Raw genomic sequence first — 19654 nt, 5'->3', positions numbered from 1 at the left:
TGCAAGGCTAAAATTAGTTCATTCTGAAATCTTTGGACCACTTTAAGACCAAACAATCCCCCAAAACTCTCCCCGCCCCAAAACGATCATAAACAGTCAATAATTTATATGAAGTTAAAATTTAAACTAAAGACATCTTTAAATATGTTACAACAAACAATATATATACTCAATGCTGTAAGGACAGAAAACTCCGTATCTCAGGTCAGGGGACTCCTACTTCGTTTGGTCTTGAAAGTACCCACAAATCTCAGAGTTCTGCTCATTTAGCTCTCAGCACGTTTTCCTCATTTGTTAATGAGAGAAAACCTGCTCTCAAGAGTCCTCAGTATAAAAATAATCTGTTTAGGATTTAGTCCCTCCAGGGAAATGGGGAAAAAAGATAAGTACACACTTCCAAGAAGAGGAAAGCTCCTATGAGAACAGAGAACCATAGAGTATGCTGAATTGGAAAGGACCCACCAGGATCATCAAATCCAACTCCTGGCCCTGTGCAGGACACCCCGAGAATCCCACCATGTGCCTGAAAGCGCTGTAAGTTGTGTACAAAACCAGAAGCGTCTCTTTGCTTTAGGGTACACCCCACATGTTGATACTGCACACACACACACACACACACGCCCACGCACGCACCCCGGGGGCTTCACCCCTTGAAAACAAAGTATGAAAGCAGCAGCTATTGGTCAATCTGAGGATCTGACTGATGTGCTGAATCCTTCAGCTGTAGTGGAGAGGCTGCCTGAAAGCCTGGAATTCTACTGGAAATCTCTTGTTCCGCGCTGCTGGGCTGAGCTCAGGCACCAGAGAACTTCATGTCTTCTGCTGGCAAACGCGGATGCTTCTCCTTCAGTTGAACTCACACGGTCGCTTCCTGTTGTGAAACCATGGTTACAGAAGGGACAGCAGCCATGGAAACCTCTTCCATTTATGTTCACAGATAAGTCCACTGACAACCAGTCAACTTGGCAAAAAAAAAAAAAAAAAGAAAAATTAATCGTAAGATGATTAAAAATCTGAAGAGTTTGTAGATGTGTGTCATACACTGTGGCAGCAATAACAAGAGTCCTGAGATTTGTGGAGGGGGGAAAAAAGCAGACACAACCCTTGGGCCAAACAGGAAGTGTTAGGAAGGACTTGATCTGGGCATGGAGAGAATTCGCCCGTTTTTCTTGCCACCGTTCATGTGAGTGTAAGGGATGTGCTCCTCATAGTTGCCCTTGAGGGCCATGGAGGGTCCATTGTCCCTCCCCAGCGCTTTGTCCCTCTGGGAGTACGAGGAGGGGTCGAGGGGAATGCTCTCCATGTTCTCGAAGTCCATCTCGTACTCCTCCGTCTCCAGAGGTTTGTTCTCCTCGCTGTAGAAGAAGGAGACCTCGTGGAAGCTGGGGTGCAAGTCCTCCTTCAGCATCTCGATGATCTCGATGAAGGTGGGCCGCATCTTCGGGTTGTACTGCCAGCACATCTGCATCAGGCTGTGCCTGCAGCAGCACAGAACACAGTCAGGGGCAGCAGAAACAATCCCACGTGCAGAGCAAGGCTGGCACCCATGGCAGACCCCCCACCACCCACACTACGCCTCTGACACCCCAGGTTGCTTGTTCTCTTCCCAGCCTCCACATCTGCCTGTAGATCCTGACACTCCTTTTTCTCTATTTCTGTCTAGATTAAGAATTCCTTCCAATTCCTTCAATTGTTCTTAACTTGGCTGCTGAAGGAAACGGGGCTGTGGTTCAGAGACTCTGTGTGTGTGTGTGCACATGCACTTACAGCCAGCTCGTCCTTTTTTAATTAATTCCCTTTTAATTTTAACTCAGCCTGAAAGATAACAAAGCTCCCAAAACTTGAAAGAAAATGGGAGGCTGGGCAGAGGACAGAGATCCTGTAAACATCCCACCCAAAAGAAAGGCTGCGGAAAGAGGTTACATGTTATCAGACACCATGGAGAAAGAACTCACAAATACAAATAAAGTCTCAAACTGGAGTGTGTAACTGGCCATCAGACAAATGTCCAGCACAGCAGGCCTTTTTCATAGGGATACTCACAAAACATGTTTATTTTATGACTCTGGAAGTGCTGTTTTGGCCAGAAGCAGCTGGAGGAAGAGGCTACCAGAACCAGAGAGTTACCATCTGTGCTCCCTTTTCCAGCCAGAGCTGCTTTCCCTCAAAATTGCTCCAGCGTGACTAGGATCACTAAGGTTGGAAAAGACCTCCCAAGATCATCAAGCCCAGCCTTTCATCCACCCCCACCTTGTCCCCAGCCCAGAGCACCGAGTGTCACGTCCAGGCCTTCCTTGGACACCTCCAGGGATGGGGACTTCAAACCTCCCTGGGCAGCCCCTTCCCTGGATCACTACGGATGCTTTGGTGGAATTTCTGTGAGAGGTGCCTCACTAAAGTCTGTTTTTCTCCTCCCCAGTCAAGGAGGATTAAGAGGTGCCCCAGAGGTCATCTTTGTGGGCCACACTTCAGGCACAGAGTGCAGCTGGGCTGGCTGTCCCTGCTTGCCCACTTACAGCCTCTCCGGGCAGTTGTCCGGCTGATCCAGGAATCCTCCATCCATGACAAACTTTAGCACCTGCTCGTTGGAGAGTCCCTGGTACGGCTGCTCTGCCAAGCTGCTTATTTCCCAAAGGACAACACCAAATGACCTAAGGGAGAGAGAAAGCTCCTGGTGAGAACAAAACATCCTGGAGCCCTCCCAGTGACAGAGTTATTTTGGAAAACGCACACTTCTAAAGAACACTACTACATTTTTATGGAAGTGTTTCAAAACAACGGCTTTGTTTTGTCTGTGCTCTGAGCAAGTCAGTTTAAACTATGTGTGCTGAAACAAGGAGCTCCTGAGCTGGAATCCATCTGGGATTGCAGAGGACAACTTACCACACGTCGGAGTAAGTGGTGAACACCCCATCCTTCAGCGACTCCGGGGCCATCCAGCGCACGGGCAGCAGCCCTTTGCCTCCCTTGCGGTAATAATCCGTCTCGTAGATGTCTCTGGTCATCCCAAAGTCTGAGAGAAGCAATTGGGATGTGTTAAATACCTCTCCCTCCATCCTGCTTTTCCTGTGCAGCATCTCCAGATGGATGTTGCCTTCCCCACCACTGCCAAAGCCCAGCCTCCAGTCATCTGTCACCTCGTGATTAATGTTCAAAACATTTCCCTTTTCCTGCATTTTTTCTACAGAGTCACAACAGAGACTCCAGAGTTAAATTTTTTGGTGACAGCTTCTATTCTAAACATTATTTTATTCATCCTCTGTAAGTAAAACAGAGCTCCCTTTGTCTGGAATCCCACTGCCCTGGCTTTAACTCCAGAGAGTTCTGAAAAATCACCAAACTGTGCAGTTCGAGGTTATTTTTAAATATTGTATTTACTTATTACTAAAAGGGTTGGGTTAAATTACTCTTAAAAGCCACCTGACCCAAAGATGGGATTATCAGCACTGGGTTTGTTGTACCCAACTCCTTTGTCTTAATTCTCACGAAAGCAAAGACCAGTGAGACAAACCCAGGTAGTTTAAGCTGGAAAGGTAATAAACTTTTAGGACAGAGGTTTGAGAATAGAGAAGGTGAGAAAATCTGCTCTGGCTCTACAGGACATGTTGTTCTTACTGAAGTGCACACAATTCTGACTCAGGGAAAAAACAGAGGGAAGTGTTGCAATTTCCCAAAGGCAGACAGTGAGAATCACCCATGTTCAACACATTGGTTTTACCAATTTGCTTTTACAACAAACACGATGCACAGAACCATCTCCTGATCACAGAATGGCCTGGGTTGGAAGGGACCAGCAGCACCTACCCCCAATTTTCACAGTGAAGTCCTCTGCCACCATGCAGTTGCGAGCTGCCAGGTCCCTGTGCACGAACTTCTTGGCGTTCAGGTAGGCCATGCCATCAGCGATCTCTGCGGCCATCTGGATCATCTCCCTCAGCGTTGGGGGCGGCCGGCCAGGGTTATTCTGCCAGGAAAAATCACAGTCACAGAAAGGTTTGGGTTAGATGTGACCTTAAACATCATCCAGTTCCCGGCCATGAGCAGGGAACCCTGCTCCAGCCTTCCAACCTGGCCCTGGACACTTCCAGCTTCTCTGTGCAACCTGTGCCAGGCCCTTCCCACCCTCACAGCCTGTGGGAATCCAGAGCTTCCCTCTGGCTGCCCCCTGGCAGGTCTGGGACCCTGGCAGGGGTCAGGAACCCCCTGGACAGAGCCCCCAGAGACACTGGCTGTGATCTCTGGCCATGGAAAAGAGTTTTCAATCTTACAGGATGAATTACAAGCTCTGAGTGTTTGATATCAGTAATAATTAAGTGTGGCATGGGTGCAAAAGTAAAATTTTAGGATTCTAGATGAGGGGTCCAAAGGGGACAAGATGGAGGAAATTGGGTGTGCCTTGTCCTTTTTCTCCTCCTTCATGCCCTCCATGTCTCACTGTGGTGTTGGCATTTTTCTGTTGGTTCAGGCTGGGGACACACTGTCCAACGTGGGTGACAGATATTGGCACGTTCTTGTAAATGCAGCCCAGGGAGTTTCTGGTATTTAATGTTTGTCACATCCCACTGAGGGCAGAGCCCCACACGCTGCCCTGCAGGACAGAGCTGGGCAGGGCAGCAGAACATGTGAGAGATAAACAGAATAAACAACCTGGAAACCAGCACAGACCAATTATGGCTTCTGCTTTGGCAGCGGGGCAGAAAGACAGAGACTTTCTACAATCTCAGAATCATCAATACCTCATATTCCAACAACAGCCAAGAATGTCTTCCCAAAATCCAATCAAATCTACCCTCTTTCAGCTTAAAGCCATTAAATAAAGAAGCGTGAAGCCCCAAATCAAGTCACTGTTCCACAACAGACTCCCTCTCTCTCGTCTTTACCTCAGCTTCAGGTCTCAAAGAGCGCAGGTAACTCTTCAGATCCCCATGTGCCATCAGCTCCATGACCACCAGAGTAGGTTGTCCCTTGGAGACCACTCCGAGGAGGCGAACCTGGAAGACGAGTGAGAAATTCCCTGGAGGCTGTGTCCAAACAGAGCTGAGAACAGCCCCACAAGGCCTTGTCAGGCTGAGAGGTACAGAAGGAGCAGCACTGAAAGGACTTGGGCAGAAGGGGTTCTGTGGAACCCAGCGGGGAGAGACCCCAGCTCTGGTGGATCAGCTGCCTCTGCTTTGGTCGGGCTCTGCAGGCACTGAGAGCTGTGTGCTGAGGCACCCAGCACTTACCACATGATGGCAGCTGAAGCCTTTCATCACAGAGGCCTCGTTGAGGAACTCGATGCGCTCGCGCAGGCTGGCGGACTCGTTCACCGTCTTCACGGCCACGCGCGTCTCCGGCTCTCCCTTCACGATGTCCTTGGCGATGCCCTCGTACACCATCCCGAAGGAGCCCTGGCCCAGCTCCCGCAGGAGGGTGATCTTGTCCCGTGGCACCTCCCATTCGTCAGGGACATAAACTGTTGGGCACAGGGGAACATTCTGAGCTGAGCATCTTCTGAAAGACGCTCCCGCAGCAGCCTCGTGGAGCGCTGCCAGGCTGCGGGGGCGTGAATTCTACAAAAGGACCAGAAAACCCCACAAAGACAACTCCAACCCCATCCTGCTGCACTGACTGCACGATTACACAAGGAAGAAGCCCTGGTTGCTCTCACCATCACTGGCACTGATGTACTCAGGGTTGGAGGATGCATACAGGGGTCCCGTTGGTCCTTCGGTTTGTCTGGAAGAGACAGAAATTCCTCAGCACTCTGCAGCCTCTGACAGCCTCAAGGTGAGGGCAGTTTGATTAATCCCCAAAGTACGCAGCAAATAAACTGTCCCCATATGGCAAAAACTATTTCCTGCACTTAAATCAATGCTGCAATCACTATGGAAATGAGAAACTAAACAAAAATTGACTCCCAACAAAGCAGCAAAACTTCTGGATGTTAGTTTTGGTGTTTCTGGTGAAAACAAGAGGAAACTGCACTCACCTCTTTTTCACAAGCACATAAGCAGCTCCAATAATTGCAGCGATTATTATGGCAAAAATAATCGGAACAATGATAACAGCAATATTTGGTTGAGCATTCACTAGGAGAGAAAGAGAGTTGGAAGTATTATACAAGTCCAAAATACAAATTTTTTCCTCAATAAAATCTCCTCCTTCAAGAAATTGAAGAAATACGAAATACAGATACAAAACCAGAAGCTATTTCAGATCAAAATGTGGGGCTGGTCAGAATGAGGACTAATACACAAAATCCATGTGTTTCCATGTAATTTCAGGTTCTTGACAACAGATGTATTTGGTAAATATTTATTGACTCCCTCCTTGCTACACCCCATCCTCCAGAAATAACCCGAGTTTCTGCCAGGGATTAGAAGCCGAAAATACAATGAACTCACAATAATCAGCCACGTAGAAGTAGGTGGGCTCTGTCCAGGAGCCGTTCCCAGCCAGGGAGGTGGCCCGGATCCGCACGCTGTAGTTGCCGGGCTGGAGCCCCCGCAGCTTGCAGCCGCTCTCGCTGGCAAAGTGCTTGCGGGACACGCAGAAATGGGCTTCCTGTGGGGACAGGGCTGTGGCAGGCTCATCCCGCAGCACCCGGGGCTCCCTGACAGCTCCTGGGGGCTCCTGCATCAATTCAGAGCTCCCTGACAGCTCCTGGGGGCTCCTGCATCAATTCAGAGCTCCCTGACAGCTCCTGGGGGCTCCTACATCAATTCAGAGCTCCCTGACAGCTCCTGGGGGCTCCTACATCAATTCAGAGCTCCCTGACAGCTCCTGGGGGCTCCTGAAGCACCCAGAGCGACCTGAGAGCTCCTGGGGGCTGCTGCAGCACCCTGAGCTCCCTGAGAGTTTCCTTGGGGCTCCTGCAGCACCCTGAGAGCTCCCCACAATTCCTGCAGCACCCGGGGCTCCCTGACAGCTCCTGGAGGCTCCTGAAGCACCCAGAGCGACCTGAGAGCCCCTGGGGGCTCCTACATCAATTCAGAGCTCCCTGACAGCTCCTGGGGGCTCCTGCAGCCCCCAGAGCTCCCCGAGAGTTTCCTGGGGGCTCTTGCAGCACCCAGGGCTCCCTGAGAGTTTCCTGGGGGTTCTTGTAACACCTAGAACTTCCTGACAGCTTCTGGAGGCTCCTGCAGCACCCAGAGCTCCCTGACAGCTCCCCACAACTCCTGCAGCATCCAGGGCTCCTTGAGAGTTTCCTTGGGGTTCTTGTAACATCCAGAGCTTCCTGACAGCTCCCAACAATTCCTGCAGCACCCAGAGCTCCCTGAGAGTTTCCTGGGGGCTCCTGCAGCACCCAGAGCAACCTGACAGCTCCCCACAACTCCTGCAGCACCCAGGGTTCCCTGAGAGCTCCCCAGGATTCCTGCAGCACCCAGTGCTCCCTAAGAGCTCCCCACAACTCCTGCAGCACCCAGAGCTCCCTGAGAGCTCCCTGATGGCTCCCTGGGGCTCCTGCAGCACCTCCCTGGCTGGCAAACACACACCCAAGGGCTCTCAGTTAGTGGTTTGTGCTGGATTTGTGCTTTGCAGGGCAGTAGGTCAGGTTACAAAGAGCAAGTGCCATCTGCTGCTCTGGTTGTCAGCACTCACACTGCCTGCACTGGTGAGTGTCACTGTCCCCCTGGCACTGCCACCAGCTCTGTCCCCCTGGCACTGCCACCAGCTCTGTCCCCAAGAGTTCGGGGCTGCTCAACACCTTCCTAACTCCTCTAAGCAACTTAAATTTCACAGAATCACAGAAACATCCAGGTTGGAACAGACTTCTATGTCACCAAGTCCCAGCAACAACCCAGCACCACCATCATCAGCCCTAAAATGTTCTAAGAGATGGTGACTCCATCATCTCCTTGGTCAACTCATTCCACTGCCTGAGCACACCTGCAGGGAATTTTTTTTTCTGGTATCTAATCTGAACCTCCCCAGTGCAACTCAAGGCCTTTTGTCTGAGACACAGCGATGTGGGGTTTCTGTCCCTCTGTGAAAGAACATTTCTACAAAAGCTCCATGCAGAACGTTGACAAATCAGCTAAACTTGCTAAGCAAACGGGCACCACAGAGGCAGATTATTTCCTGATGTCATCCCAGGCTTCCAGAGGAGACAAATTCACCAGTGAAGTTTTGTATCCCTTTATTTTTGCACCAGGAAACCCAACTAGTCAGGGCACTGTATGCACAAGGACTGTCAGATCCTAAAGAGCCTGGGCTCCCAGGGGGAACCACATCTCCAAAGGTGCAGTGACAGAACCTCCCACCAGAGGAACTGTGATAGAACCTCTCACCAAAGGAGCTGTGACAGCAGGACCCCTCACCAAAGGTGCAGTGACAGAACCTCTCCCCAAAGGTGCAGTGACAGCAGGACCCCTCACCAAAGGTGCAGTGACAGAACCTCTCCCCAAAGGTGCAGTGACAGAACCTCTCCCCAAAGGTGCAGTGACAGAACCTCTCACCAAAGGAGCTGTGACAGCAGGACTCTCCCCAAAGGTGCAGTGGCAGCAGGACCCCTCACCAAAGGTGCAGTGACAGAACCTCTCACCAAAGGAGCTGTGACAGCAGGACTCTCCCCAAAGGTGCAGTGGCAGCAGGACCCCTCACCAAAGGTGCAGTGACAGAACCTCTCACCAAAGGAGCTGTGACAGCAGGACTCTCCCCAAAGGTGCAGTGACAGAACCTCTCCCCAAAGGTGCAGTGACAGCAGGACTCTCCCCAAAGGTGCAGTGGCAGCAGGACTCTCACCTCGGTCTCCCCAAGCCGCCCGTAGTTCACCTCGTAGAGCACGATGAGGCCGTTTGGCTCCTTTGGCTCCTGCCACTTCAGATGCACGGTGTTCTTTTCCACCAGCTCATGGGAAACTGGGCCAACAATGTCATCAGCCTTAGCTAGAACCAAGTTCAAGATCAGGTTTAGTTTCATGTCTTTGGGCAAAATTCACACCGGTCAATACCTCATCCATCCTCCCTTCCCACCAGGACATACAGACAGCCCCGGTCATACACATTGTGGGAAAAGCAGCATTTTGGGAACAGCCACCCAGCCACAGCAGGCTCAGGGACAGAATCACCTTCTGGCATGGTCCTGGCACTGACATAAGCAGCCACGCTGCAGCGGGACTCCTGGGCATCGTGGTTGCAGGCGTGCAGCTCGATGCGGTACCCGGTGAAGTGGCGCAGCCCCGAGATCACCAGGGACTCCTTGGACAGCACCTTCTCAAAAGGTTTCTGCTCCTCTGCACCCTCAGCTGTTGCTGAATTGTTGGGAGAGGATGGGATGGTGGGTAACACCACGGTGGCGTTAGCCACGGAGCCGAGGTCTCTTCGTTTCCTGGATGGCCTGTCAGACAACACGGTCACCTGTTAGTGTCACAGTCAGTGCCAACACATCCTGCTGGAAAGGAAGAGTCAAAGTGGGAGAGCTCAGAGTGCCACTGAAAACCCAAACTTTCAGTGCCACTGAAAACTCAAAACTCAAATCTTTGCTGCTGAACTGAACTTTCCACTGTCACCTCTGACCACCATGGCCAGCCCCAGCCCAACAGGGATTTGCTCTGACAGGTCTCTGCCACCTGCCCTGCTTCCCTCTGCCTTCCCTAGTGCAATTCTCCTCCTACAGCAAAAGGCACCAGCCAGAAAGCAGAGTTTGACATGTCCTGATATTTACAATGCAACAAAGAAATTCAGGATTTTTTTTTTTTTAGCCAAGACATGCATCTTCACAAAATTCTGTATCACCTAGAATCTTCTCCCTGCACAACTACACACAGGGAGATAAAATAAAAAACAAAGCAATCCAAGTTTCAAGTATTTGCTTGAGAACTGAAGCTCCCCATGGTCTCTCAGCTGAGTCTAACTTTACCAGGTTGCCTCACGGATGCCTCAGCAGGGTTGCAATGCTTTGGAGTTCAGCTCCCACCCGCTGCAGCTCCGAGCACAGCAGGGCACACCACGGTGACCTCAGATGTGCCACATGTCCCACGTGTCACCAACTTGCATTTATGAAGCAAAAGGCCACTCTCCCACCTCTCTGGAATACATTTGTCACTCTCACCCCTAAGGCTGAACCTCAATGGATACACAAAGCATTTTAACCTTTTCCCAAGAGATCAAATCTATTAAGTCCTTTTCAAGGCATGCATTTGGAACTCATTATTCTGATTACATATTCATTGTGTGGTTTCGTTAACCAAATGTTGCTCCTCAAGTTATTGCATTTCAGTCTGAAAATGTGATTTTTTCACTTGTAAAAGCAGCACCTGCTGTGTGACTATGTCACCTTCCCTGTCTGCACCTGAGTGCCACCAGTCAGCTTTAGTCAGCAGATAAACAGAATAAATTCAACAGAATTAAGAAGCATTCCAAAATTTCATTTTCTTGGCAAAAAAAAAAAAAAAAAAAAAAAAAAGAAAACTAAAAAAGAAGGTGGGATCAGTACCAAACCAAAAGTGCTCAATCTAACAATCCAACACTCTTATGTGCTGCCACATATTTGCCATGGGGAATTCCAGGTCAGGAACTAACCAAGGTGGTGAATCAGTAACTGTATTCAGTTACACAAAAGGAATTAATGCCAGTTGCAATCCAGACCATGTATTTTAAGGGGGTGATGATCTTTTTGTGTGTGTGTGCATGTGTGTGCAGCTATTAAAGGGTACAAAGAGTGACCTGATCTGAACCCACACTTGAGGCGTCTCCAGGCTCTAAAAATGTAACAAGCTGTTGAAGCAAATCTTTGCTGCTGAACTGAACTTTCCACTGCCACCTCTGATCACCATGGCCAGCCCCAGCCCAACAGGGATTTGCTCTGACAGGTCTCTGCCACTTCCCTGCTTCCCTCTGCCTTCCCTGGTGCAATTCTCCTCCTACAGCAAAAGGCACCAGCCAGAAAGCAGAGCTTGAGCTGTCCCCAAACTAAACACTGGGCTGCACACAACACAGCTCAAATATTCATGGAGTTCTCATCATCACAGAATGCTTTGGGTGGGAAAAGATCTCAAAGCCCATCCCGTGCCACCCCTGCCATGGCAGGGACACCTTCACTGTCCCAGGCTGCTCCCAGCCCTGTCCAGCCTGGCCTTGGGCACTGCCAGGGATCCAGGGCCTGCCCACCCTCCCAGCCAGCAATTCCTTCCTGCAGAATATTCATCCACCTGATGACAAATAAGGATGGCAAACATCAGGTTCAGCAAGCACATTCCAGTTTTAAGTCTTCTCTTTCTTAATTATTAATTAACTCCTTTTGGAGTTGCTGCTCCCTCAGCCTGTGTGGTGGTGTGGCCCCTCAGGATGGGGCAGAGTTCAGGGACCCAGCTCTGGGTCATGCCACCTCCCTTCTTGGGAAGGATTCCTTATGGTCAAACAGGACCTGGTTTGCATAAAAGCAAAGCTACACCCTCTGTTTATCCAGTGTGTGAATTCAGCTGATCCTCGTGTTCAAGGGAATTTTGTTTTTCACAAGTAAAACAGTAATTGGACCACCGATGCAACAGAGTAAAATGCAAGAATTCCTTCCTTCTCAAGTCACAGTAAGTTAAGAAAAGCTTTTGAAGCTGTAAATCCCCAATCTTCCCATATTTATTATCCTGGATTTGCAGCTATTTTCTTGCCAAATTCTCTGTATTTTCAAACATCTGATTCTTCTCAGAGCTGTTCCAGTGCAATCTGCATTGAGGCCATCTCAGCAGCTCCAGGGAGCTCCCTGTGAGACCCTCAGGTCCAGGCTCCTCCTGTTCTCACAGGTGACCAGGGGGTGTGAGGGGGCTGGAAGTGACACCTCAGCACACACAGTGTGGCCCGTGCTGGGGGATTCCAAAAATGCCTCTGGTACCTTAAGCCAAGATTTCCACACTCTGAAACTACCCCAGGTCAGCTGGCCTGGCAAAAGCATTTTACATTTGTCTGTACAATTAACTGAATTGGGAAACACAGGGGAAAACAATTTAAAGTGAGTAATTCCTCAGGTCTTGCTCCCCAAGAGTATTTGAAACGGCACAAATGTGTGTGACAGAGGACAGAGACAGAGAACTGGGGCTGCTCCTGCTGCAGTGGTGATGGAGGGAATACCTGGAATTATACCCTGAACAGCAGACACTGAGCTCCCCTCTGCCTCTCAGGACTTTTTCTGGCATCTTTCCCTGCTTCCCACAGAATCATGGAGGGGTGAGGCTGGAAGGCACCTCTGGGATTGCTGGTCCCAGCCCCTGGCCCAAAGCAGGGGCAGCTGGAGCAGGGGCTCAGGACCATGTTGCACTCTGGAGACTCCACACATCCATCCCTGGGCAGCCTGTGCCAGGGTGTGACCAGCCCTGAGCTCCAACCCGTGCAGAACTCCTCCAAAATGAGAGCAAATAACACAGGAAAGAAGAAACAAAGCATCTGCTTCTGATGGCCACTTTGTTCAGCCCCAAGGGGGACCTGGTGAGAGACACTGCCAGCTCTGCCTGTGCAGAGGAACATTCCTGAACTTCTCGTTTGGCTTTTTGTCACTGCCAGAGAAAACTGACCCCCAGGAGGTGTGACAGTGGCTCCTGGAGTGGGTAATCAACGTGCCCAGGGGGAAGGAACTGTGATTTCCAGAGGGGTGAGATCAGCTCTGCACTAAGGCTGGATCCTGCCCAGGGATCAGATTGCTGGGAACAGGGCAGGAGAGGAGAAATGGCACATGGAAAACAAGAAGATATCAGGGAGAAACTGTGATTCTGCTCCCCTGACATCTCGTGTTCCCTGCTGGCCTCATCCCTGAGATTCCTCCCGGGACTGGCAAGCTCCTTCTCTCCAGGAGAGGCCACACAGCACCTCAGGAGACGTCACTGAACTCTTGGGAGCCACAAAAAAAGCACCTGAAGTAAACCACACTCCCTGCTCCCTGCCAGGCTCTGTGAGCAGGTGATAGCACAGTATTCACAGGCAAAAGAATTCTGATTTATGTGCTGACAGCCTGGAGCCTGCCTGGAAAGACAAGCAGGGCACGTGGCAGCAGGGAGGCCTCTTCACCACTGGCTTGTTTTAGAGGATTAGCTGGCCATGGGATGTGGGGATTTCTTCCTCAGGAGGCTGACAAAGTGGCACATCCTGGTGATTGGTTTCTTCCTAAAATACATACCCCAGCGAAAAGCCTGAGAAGCATCCTGGACTGGCTGCACAATAAAATTGAGGGTGGGGGGAAGGGAAAAAAAAAAGAAATCAGACTGTCAGAACTGCCTGCCTGCATCAGGAGGAGTTTGGCTTTTGCATATGGCTTTGTTCTCCTCTGCTTTGGAATATATCACGTCCTGGGATCCTCTGACACACTGGAGCTCATCCTGATGGGCACCAGCAGACAGGGAACAGCAAAAGGAGGGGCTCTGCCCAAGGTGAGGACTGCAGGCACCAGGGCAGGGAGCACCAGGGCAGGGAGCACCAGGGCAGGGAGCACCAGGGATGCCTTAACAGGGAAAAAGCTCAGTGCAGTGAGCCAGCTTTTGTCAGGCAGCTGCAAATGCAGGTTTGTTGGCTGAGGGCAGCAAGCAGAGAATAAATTTAGAGCACAAAAGGCATGACAGGGAAGAGGGTAAATCACCACAGATTCTACCCTGCTCCCCAGCACTTCCTCCCCAGGCTGCAGATGAAGTGTGAAGACATTCAACACCACTTAATGTGACACCAAGTGTGCCACTCCAAACAGGACACTCACCACCCACGGCACTCACATTCCTCATGGTATTGGAGGTATTTCCCACACTGAGTGAAGGGAGACCACAAATACCACGCTGAAGGACGAGGCTGTGGCCTGGTAAACTGCCCTTTTCCTTTCTTTTCAACTCAATGAAAAACTTGACCACAAAATTTCAAGGCAGGAAAAGAAGATCGCTATTTTTGGCATCATCTGATGCCAGATGAGCTGCAGGCTGCTTGTTATGGATTCTCACTTTATTCTTGAGCTGAGGAGAATTCAGGGACAGGAAATGAAAGCAGGAGCTTCCCAATCTGCAGGAACATCTGTGGTAGGTGCTCTGCTCTCCCCATTCCAACACCCATATCCAGCTGGACTAGATAGGCTCATGGAAGCCTGGCAGTGTGGCTGTGTCCAATCTGGTATTTTTATTTAATCCTCAATTACATTTCCCTGCTCCTGACCCCTGGACAGTCCTGTTTGTTGTTCTCACCTGGGCACAAAAACCTCGTTGTGGAGATAATTCTCAAAGGTCTTGCGGAAAGCAGATTCCTCCAGCTCCTTCTGGATCTGGGAGTCTGTTTTAGGACAGGAGCAACATTCCCCACTGACATCCTCAGTTTCAGTCTGATTATACTTCTGGGGGTCTTCAGATTCAAAAGGAGGAGACCATGTCCTTGAGGGCAGCTTTAATCCTGGGGACAAAACAGTTTTAGTGTCGCTCATGCCTGTCTTGGCAGAAGATGTTTATACTACAAAAAGATCCCAAACCAGTGTACACAAAATTCATGGCACATTTGGGCATCCCATATTTCATAGCCAGGTATGAGCAGTTCCCTCTTTTCTGAGAGGCCTTTAATTCAAAAATGCTATTTCTGAAATAGAGCTTGGATGCTGCTTTATCCCAGTTCAGGTAACACAGAGCAGCAGGTGAGATTTTGGAAGTCTTCAGTGAAATTCTGCATTCTCAAGGAATTCCAAACCAGACACCATCTGCCTTCAAAAATTAACTTGGCCCTGAGCTCCAGCAGCACCCAAATTCTTAACTTTACTATCTCCATTGTTGCTATTAAACTCATAATTCAGTTTAAAAAGAGCAAGGGCAGAAGGGAGATTCCCCAATGGAAAAAACATGTGATACTTTGTAAAAAAATTTTTAGACCTTTTGCACATAACTTGGCAGCAGTACCATATGTAACAGAACAGGGAGGGACAGAACTGATTCCAGAAAAACAGTCCTGAATCCAGCAGAATTGGACCCCCATAGCAGCTCCAAGGCAAAAACCCCCAAGGGAAAAACCCCAGTTCTGGGAGAGACTGAGGGGAAGGCCTGGAGGGAGAAGCACCCGCTCACCTTTCAGACAGTAATCGAGCTCATAGAGCTCACTGTCCTCTGCCTGCTGCTGCCAGTACACCAGGTAGTGTGTGATGTTCCCGTTGGGCTCCGAGGGCGGCTTCCACTTGAGGATGATTTGGGACGAGGAGTTGGAGACAGATATGGGATCCAACGGGACCGACGGAACTGCGCGGGTGGGCAAGAGACAGAGGTCACTGCACTGCCCTGCAGACCTGGCAAAGCAGGCACCAGCGCAGGCAAATTCCCATTTCTGTGGGAATCAAGCATTCCCTGGCACCCAGTGGCCTCCTCCAGGTCCTGGAGATCTCTTCCAGCCATGATCCTTACATGAGGCCACACAAACTGGATAGAAGAGGTGCCCATCGGCACCATCTGGAATCACACCCCTGGTTTAGGAATTCCTTCCTACCAAAGCAAGGCAGGGGGAAGTTTCCTGCACGTGGGACTAGCAGAACCCCCAGGCAGACTTAGTTAGGCCTGGTTTTAGCCCAGCAGGGTGCTGCACTGACCCGTGGCGTTGGTCTGCACGTAGATGATCTCGCTCTTGGCGCCGTACGTCCGCCGCTCGTCGGAGAAGGTGACCAGGGTTTTCACAAACACTGCATACTGTGTCCAGGGCTTCAGGCCCCTCAGGAGCCACCCTGGCTGGGCCTGGGCTTTGGGCTCGTTTGAGCGTGGTGGGGGGTCCACATCCACAACTGTCCAGCTGTTGGAGCCACAGGCATCCTGGCCATCAAACTCCGTCACGTTCTGGTAGGGACTTGAGGAGAGAGGAGGCTCCAATTAACAGAATCCTCAGTCAGGCTCTTAAAAACATTTCTAAAGATACACTGGAAGTTATCACCCTTTACCCTTCAGAGAAAGTAAAATTATCTTGTATTTATTCTGCAAGGGAGGCATTGGGAGCTTTGTCACCTGGGGCTCCAACAGCACCACAGAGCAGGATCTGTACCACACATGACCCCAACAACTAAATCCAGATTTATTGTCAGCTTTATGAAAATCAGTTTGGTTACCTTGATTCTGAAAGAAACTTTCCCACCTCAAAGGGGATAAAACCCTCAGCATCCCACAGAGATAGCAGGGAGATGAGGAACTCCATGGGTCGAGTATGTGTGTCTAGAAGAGCAGGAATAACTAAAGTTTGGATTGTTCTTAAATGAGGAATTGTGACTGTGCACAAGTCAGGGATCTTAATGAACACTTTTATAGAAGTGATGACTTCTATAAAAGTATATAACTATAACTTCTTTATAGAAGTGATAACTTCTATAACTTCTATATTCAAGGGATAACTGGAAACTTTAGTGTAGGAGCCACAAAATCAGGGACTACACAGCTTTGCCTACAGCAAAAACATCCAGCAGGTTTAACATCCACCTTTGAATGCCAGCTGCTGCTGGTGGCAGCCCAGCAAGGCCACTGAAGTGTCACCTGAGGGCATCACTTACGCCTCCTTGTAGAACAGCATAAAGCCCAGGAGGTCACGGAAATCGGGGGGCCAGTAGGGCTCCCACTTCAGCAGGATCTTGTCATGAGAAGTCCTAATGGAAGAAAACTTCAGCAGTTCATTTTCACCTGTAACAAGTGAGAAGTGACAGTAGTTTTATTGATGCTGAAAAATCAAGTGTTTTGCTTTTAATTATCTCAGAAGTTTAAGATAAAGGTGAGGATGTTGGCACTCAGAAGAGCTGCCCAGTAAAACCTTATCTTATTTAGCAGCCATTCCTACCTCAAAGCAGTGGCTGGTAATGATGCCCTCCTAAGGGTAATTTTTCCTAGCATTTCATGAGAATGACTCTGTAGAAGAGCTGAACTAAATTCTAAAAAGTGGGAAATCTAAAGGCAACATATTTCACAATTTATGATGATCTACACAGCTGAACCAAGCAATATGGTTTGCACAGCAGGCAAGAGGCCACAAAAATGAAGCAGAAGAATTTCCAGCCTTGCCCAGGAGTAGTGAGGTCCCTCTGCAAACAGGAGCATGTTTGCAGGAGGATGGAGCTCAAGGGACATGGCATGACCTGTTTTGTGCCCCCAGCCCAAGTGGCTCTGACTGAATTTGCTATTCCTGCAGTAGCTGCCACAGGAGGAATAACATTTATTTCACTGGCACCACATCTAGAACAAACAGGGGCGCTTTTTTTTCCCCCTTTCTGTTTTGTTTTAGTAAACAGGATGCTGCCAATGTGAAAGCTGAGCTTGAAATGTAAAAGCAAACAAAAAGCCAAACAACCTGGCAAGCTGTGGTTTGAGGTGGGGGTGGCACAGACACCAGCTCAGCAGGGTGAGGGTAAAGCTGGCAAAGAGAAATGCAACTGTCTCCTCCAGCTGCCTTCACACCAAACACCAGCCCAGGAGCCACAGGCAGAGCTGGATCTACCCAAATTCAGGTTCATCCCCAATGTGGGAAGAGTTTTGCAGTGTCCCATGGGAGGAGATGAACTTTACAGACAGCTGATTCCTTGTGCTCCTTCCCTCTGCCCGGGCTGGAGCTGTGGTGCCCCAGAGGCTCCGTGTGTGTTTTTCACTGCTCCTGCCAGTTCTCAGGTCACAGCCACTGCATTCCCCTCTCCCACTCTGCTGGCCTGGCTGCCTGTGTTGATATGTGGGAAACCAGACCAGGAAACTGAGTCAACTGAAAGATCTTCACTTTTTAGCTCTGCTCACAAACAGCTACATCAGCTAGGGGCAGTGAAGATCAGAGATCAGGAATGTTTTGGGTGGGAAAGGACCTTGGGCTCTTCTGGCAGTGCTGTCCCCAAAAGCAGAGGGACAGTGAAGCCACAGGATGACCCAAGCTGCCCTGCAGGTTGTGAGCCAGGATCTGAAATCCCATTTCAGTCAATGCTGGGCTTTGTTGGTGGCAATAACTGCCCGAGCATCTCCCAGGATCACAACACAACTGCTGGAATACTGCATGGATGGGTCACTGCCTCTGTCCCCATGCCATCTGTCCTTCACAGAACACCCTGAGCTGCAAGGGGCCCGTGACCACCTGCATGTGCTCCTGCTCCTGTGTGCAGGTGAATCTCTGTGGGGCTGAGCAGAGAATCAGAGCAGGGAGATGCCACCAGCTCAGAACAAAGCTGGGCTTTTCCTGCCCCTGGTTACTTCCACAATCTGGCTCACCACACAGCCCTGGTACAAACAGGGAAAGGGGATTGTTGGTGGCACAGAAAGGGAACAAACAGCAGGACTGAGGGTGCAGGAGGACTGCATTTATCACAGTATTGCTGCCAAAGTAAGTGTCTGCAGAACCCCATCTTCAGCAGCACAACTTCAAAGCCCACCCTGTGCTGTTTGCTGACACAGGAGCTGTCTGATCGTTGCTCCTGAAGAAAGCTGTTGGGTGAAAAACCTCAGAGAGGCATTGGAAGAATTGTTGGAAAATTTCCTCTGCCTGTTGTCATGGCAATTGCCTCACGTGGCTGCAGGGATGGGTGGAAATCCTGTTTCTCCCGTGTTTATTCCGTGTCACCTCATGACATGGGAAAAGCAGATTATGACTATTAATCAGGTACTCAGCAGTAATACAAAGTCCCAACCTGGGCTGAGGTTACATTGTGCTAAACTCATCAAAAAGACATAATAAACACAGTCCTACCCCCAAAAACACCCAGGGTTTTATGGGACCAAGGGTGCCAGAGGGAGATTCTGTGGGGACTTTTACTCATGGCACAGTGACAGTGAGTGCACAGGCAAGGGGCACATCTGCTGCTTTACCTAAGGGACAAGAGGTAAAACATCATGGGATGGGCTGGGAGAAAGAGGAGTATGAGGAGAGGAAAGGGAAGCAAGGCTGCGTTCTGAGACTCTTACACGAGGCCTGATCCCCGTTGGTCTTCAGGGCTATGTCATTCCTCTCCTGACGCCCCTTAGTCCCAGAGATCTCTTCCATCTTGTGGATTTCTGACAAGCACAGCTTGGGATTGTAATGGAAGAAAAGTTTGCCCCGTGCAATAGTGAGGTTGTGTTTGCTCCAGTCCCAGAGCTGGCGAAGATTCTGGTTGTCCAAGGCATAAAAAGAATAATTCCTGAAAGCAGAAGAATGAAAACGTGGGTTGGGAGGAGATGCATGAAAAGCTCTTTTTTGCACTAATCCAGGCACCAAAGAAAAAGGAATATAAATTGTCTGCCCTGGTAGGGCACAAGCCGTGGGCAGAGGAACATTAAAAAATAACCTGGGAATTGTTTCCCAAAACAAATCACCCTGATAGAACTGGCACTCCTTGTACTTCAAAGCATTCAAATAAAGCATCTTTTGAGAGAACTCACCCAGCTTCGAGTGTCTCTCCTCTGATCAGATGGAGTTTCCGAAAAAAAGAAAGAGAAACCAAGGCGTAAGAGCGGCGGATTTTTAGGTAACCTGAGATTTCTTCTATCAAGCCAAGGTTTGCTTCCAGCTCAGCTGCTATGTTATCTACAGAGAGGAAAACATTGGGAAGAGCTTTCTGGTATCACAGAGAGAAACACCCACACATTCCTATTAAACAATTAGCATTGCTATTAAACAACTAAAGCCCAAACATTAGTATTAACCGATTTCTTGATGTTATTTCACGAGAACTCACAAAAATCAATTAACAAAAAGCATCAAATGAAAGCCTTTGCTTTCTGCTGGTTTCTCTGGGTTTCTCTAAGGCTGAGAGAGGTCAG

General features: G+C 49.6%; 1 protein-coding gene across 2 annotated transcripts in view; it reads right to left on the bottom strand.

The window, feature by feature from the left end:
• Positions 1–4: 4 nt before the first annotated feature.
• INSR (insulin receptor) overlaps positions 5–19654 on the bottom strand; it is a 54402-nt gene continuing 34752 nt past the window's right edge. For both annotated transcript variants that reach the window (XM_085562506.1, XM_077788794.2), the window contains exons 5-21: positions 19274–19418; positions 18818–19032; positions 16444–16570; positions 15502–15752; positions 14990–15157; positions 14129–14330; positions 9053–9321; positions 8728–8870; positions 6387–6546; positions 5972–6071; positions 5651–5718; positions 5226–5455; positions 4881–4991; positions 3805–3964; positions 2884–3013; positions 2517–2651; positions 5–1478 (exon numbers count right to left, since the gene is read on the bottom strand). In XM_085562506.1, the coding sequence (XP_085418632.1) occupies positions 1124–1478; positions 2517–2651; positions 2884–3013; positions 3805–3964; positions 4881–4991; positions 5226–5455; positions 5651–5718; positions 5972–6071; positions 6387–6546; positions 8728–8870; positions 9053–9321; positions 14129–14330; positions 14990–15157; positions 15502–15752; positions 16444–16570; positions 18818–19032; positions 19274–19418 (2969 nt within the window). In that variant the 3' untranslated portion in view covers positions 5–1123. The remainder of the gene's footprint in view (positions 1479–2516; positions 2652–2883; positions 3014–3804; positions 3965–4880; positions 4992–5225; positions 5456–5650; positions 5719–5971; positions 6072–6386; positions 6547–8727; positions 8871–9052; positions 9322–14128; positions 14331–14989; positions 15158–15501; positions 15753–16443; positions 16571–18817; positions 19033–19273; positions 19419–19654) is intronic.

The sequence above is a fragment of the Lonchura striata genome, chromosome 28, assembly GCF_050655825.1.
Source record: "Lonchura striata isolate lonStrDom1 chromosome 28, ASM5065582v1, whole genome shotgun sequence".
NCBI classification, from domain to species: Eukaryota; Metazoa; Chordata; class Aves; order Passeriformes; family Estrildidae; genus Lonchura; species Lonchura striata.
The sequence above is the reverse complement of the archived record's forward strand: the minus strand, read 5'-3'. Positions and strand labels throughout refer to the sequence as shown.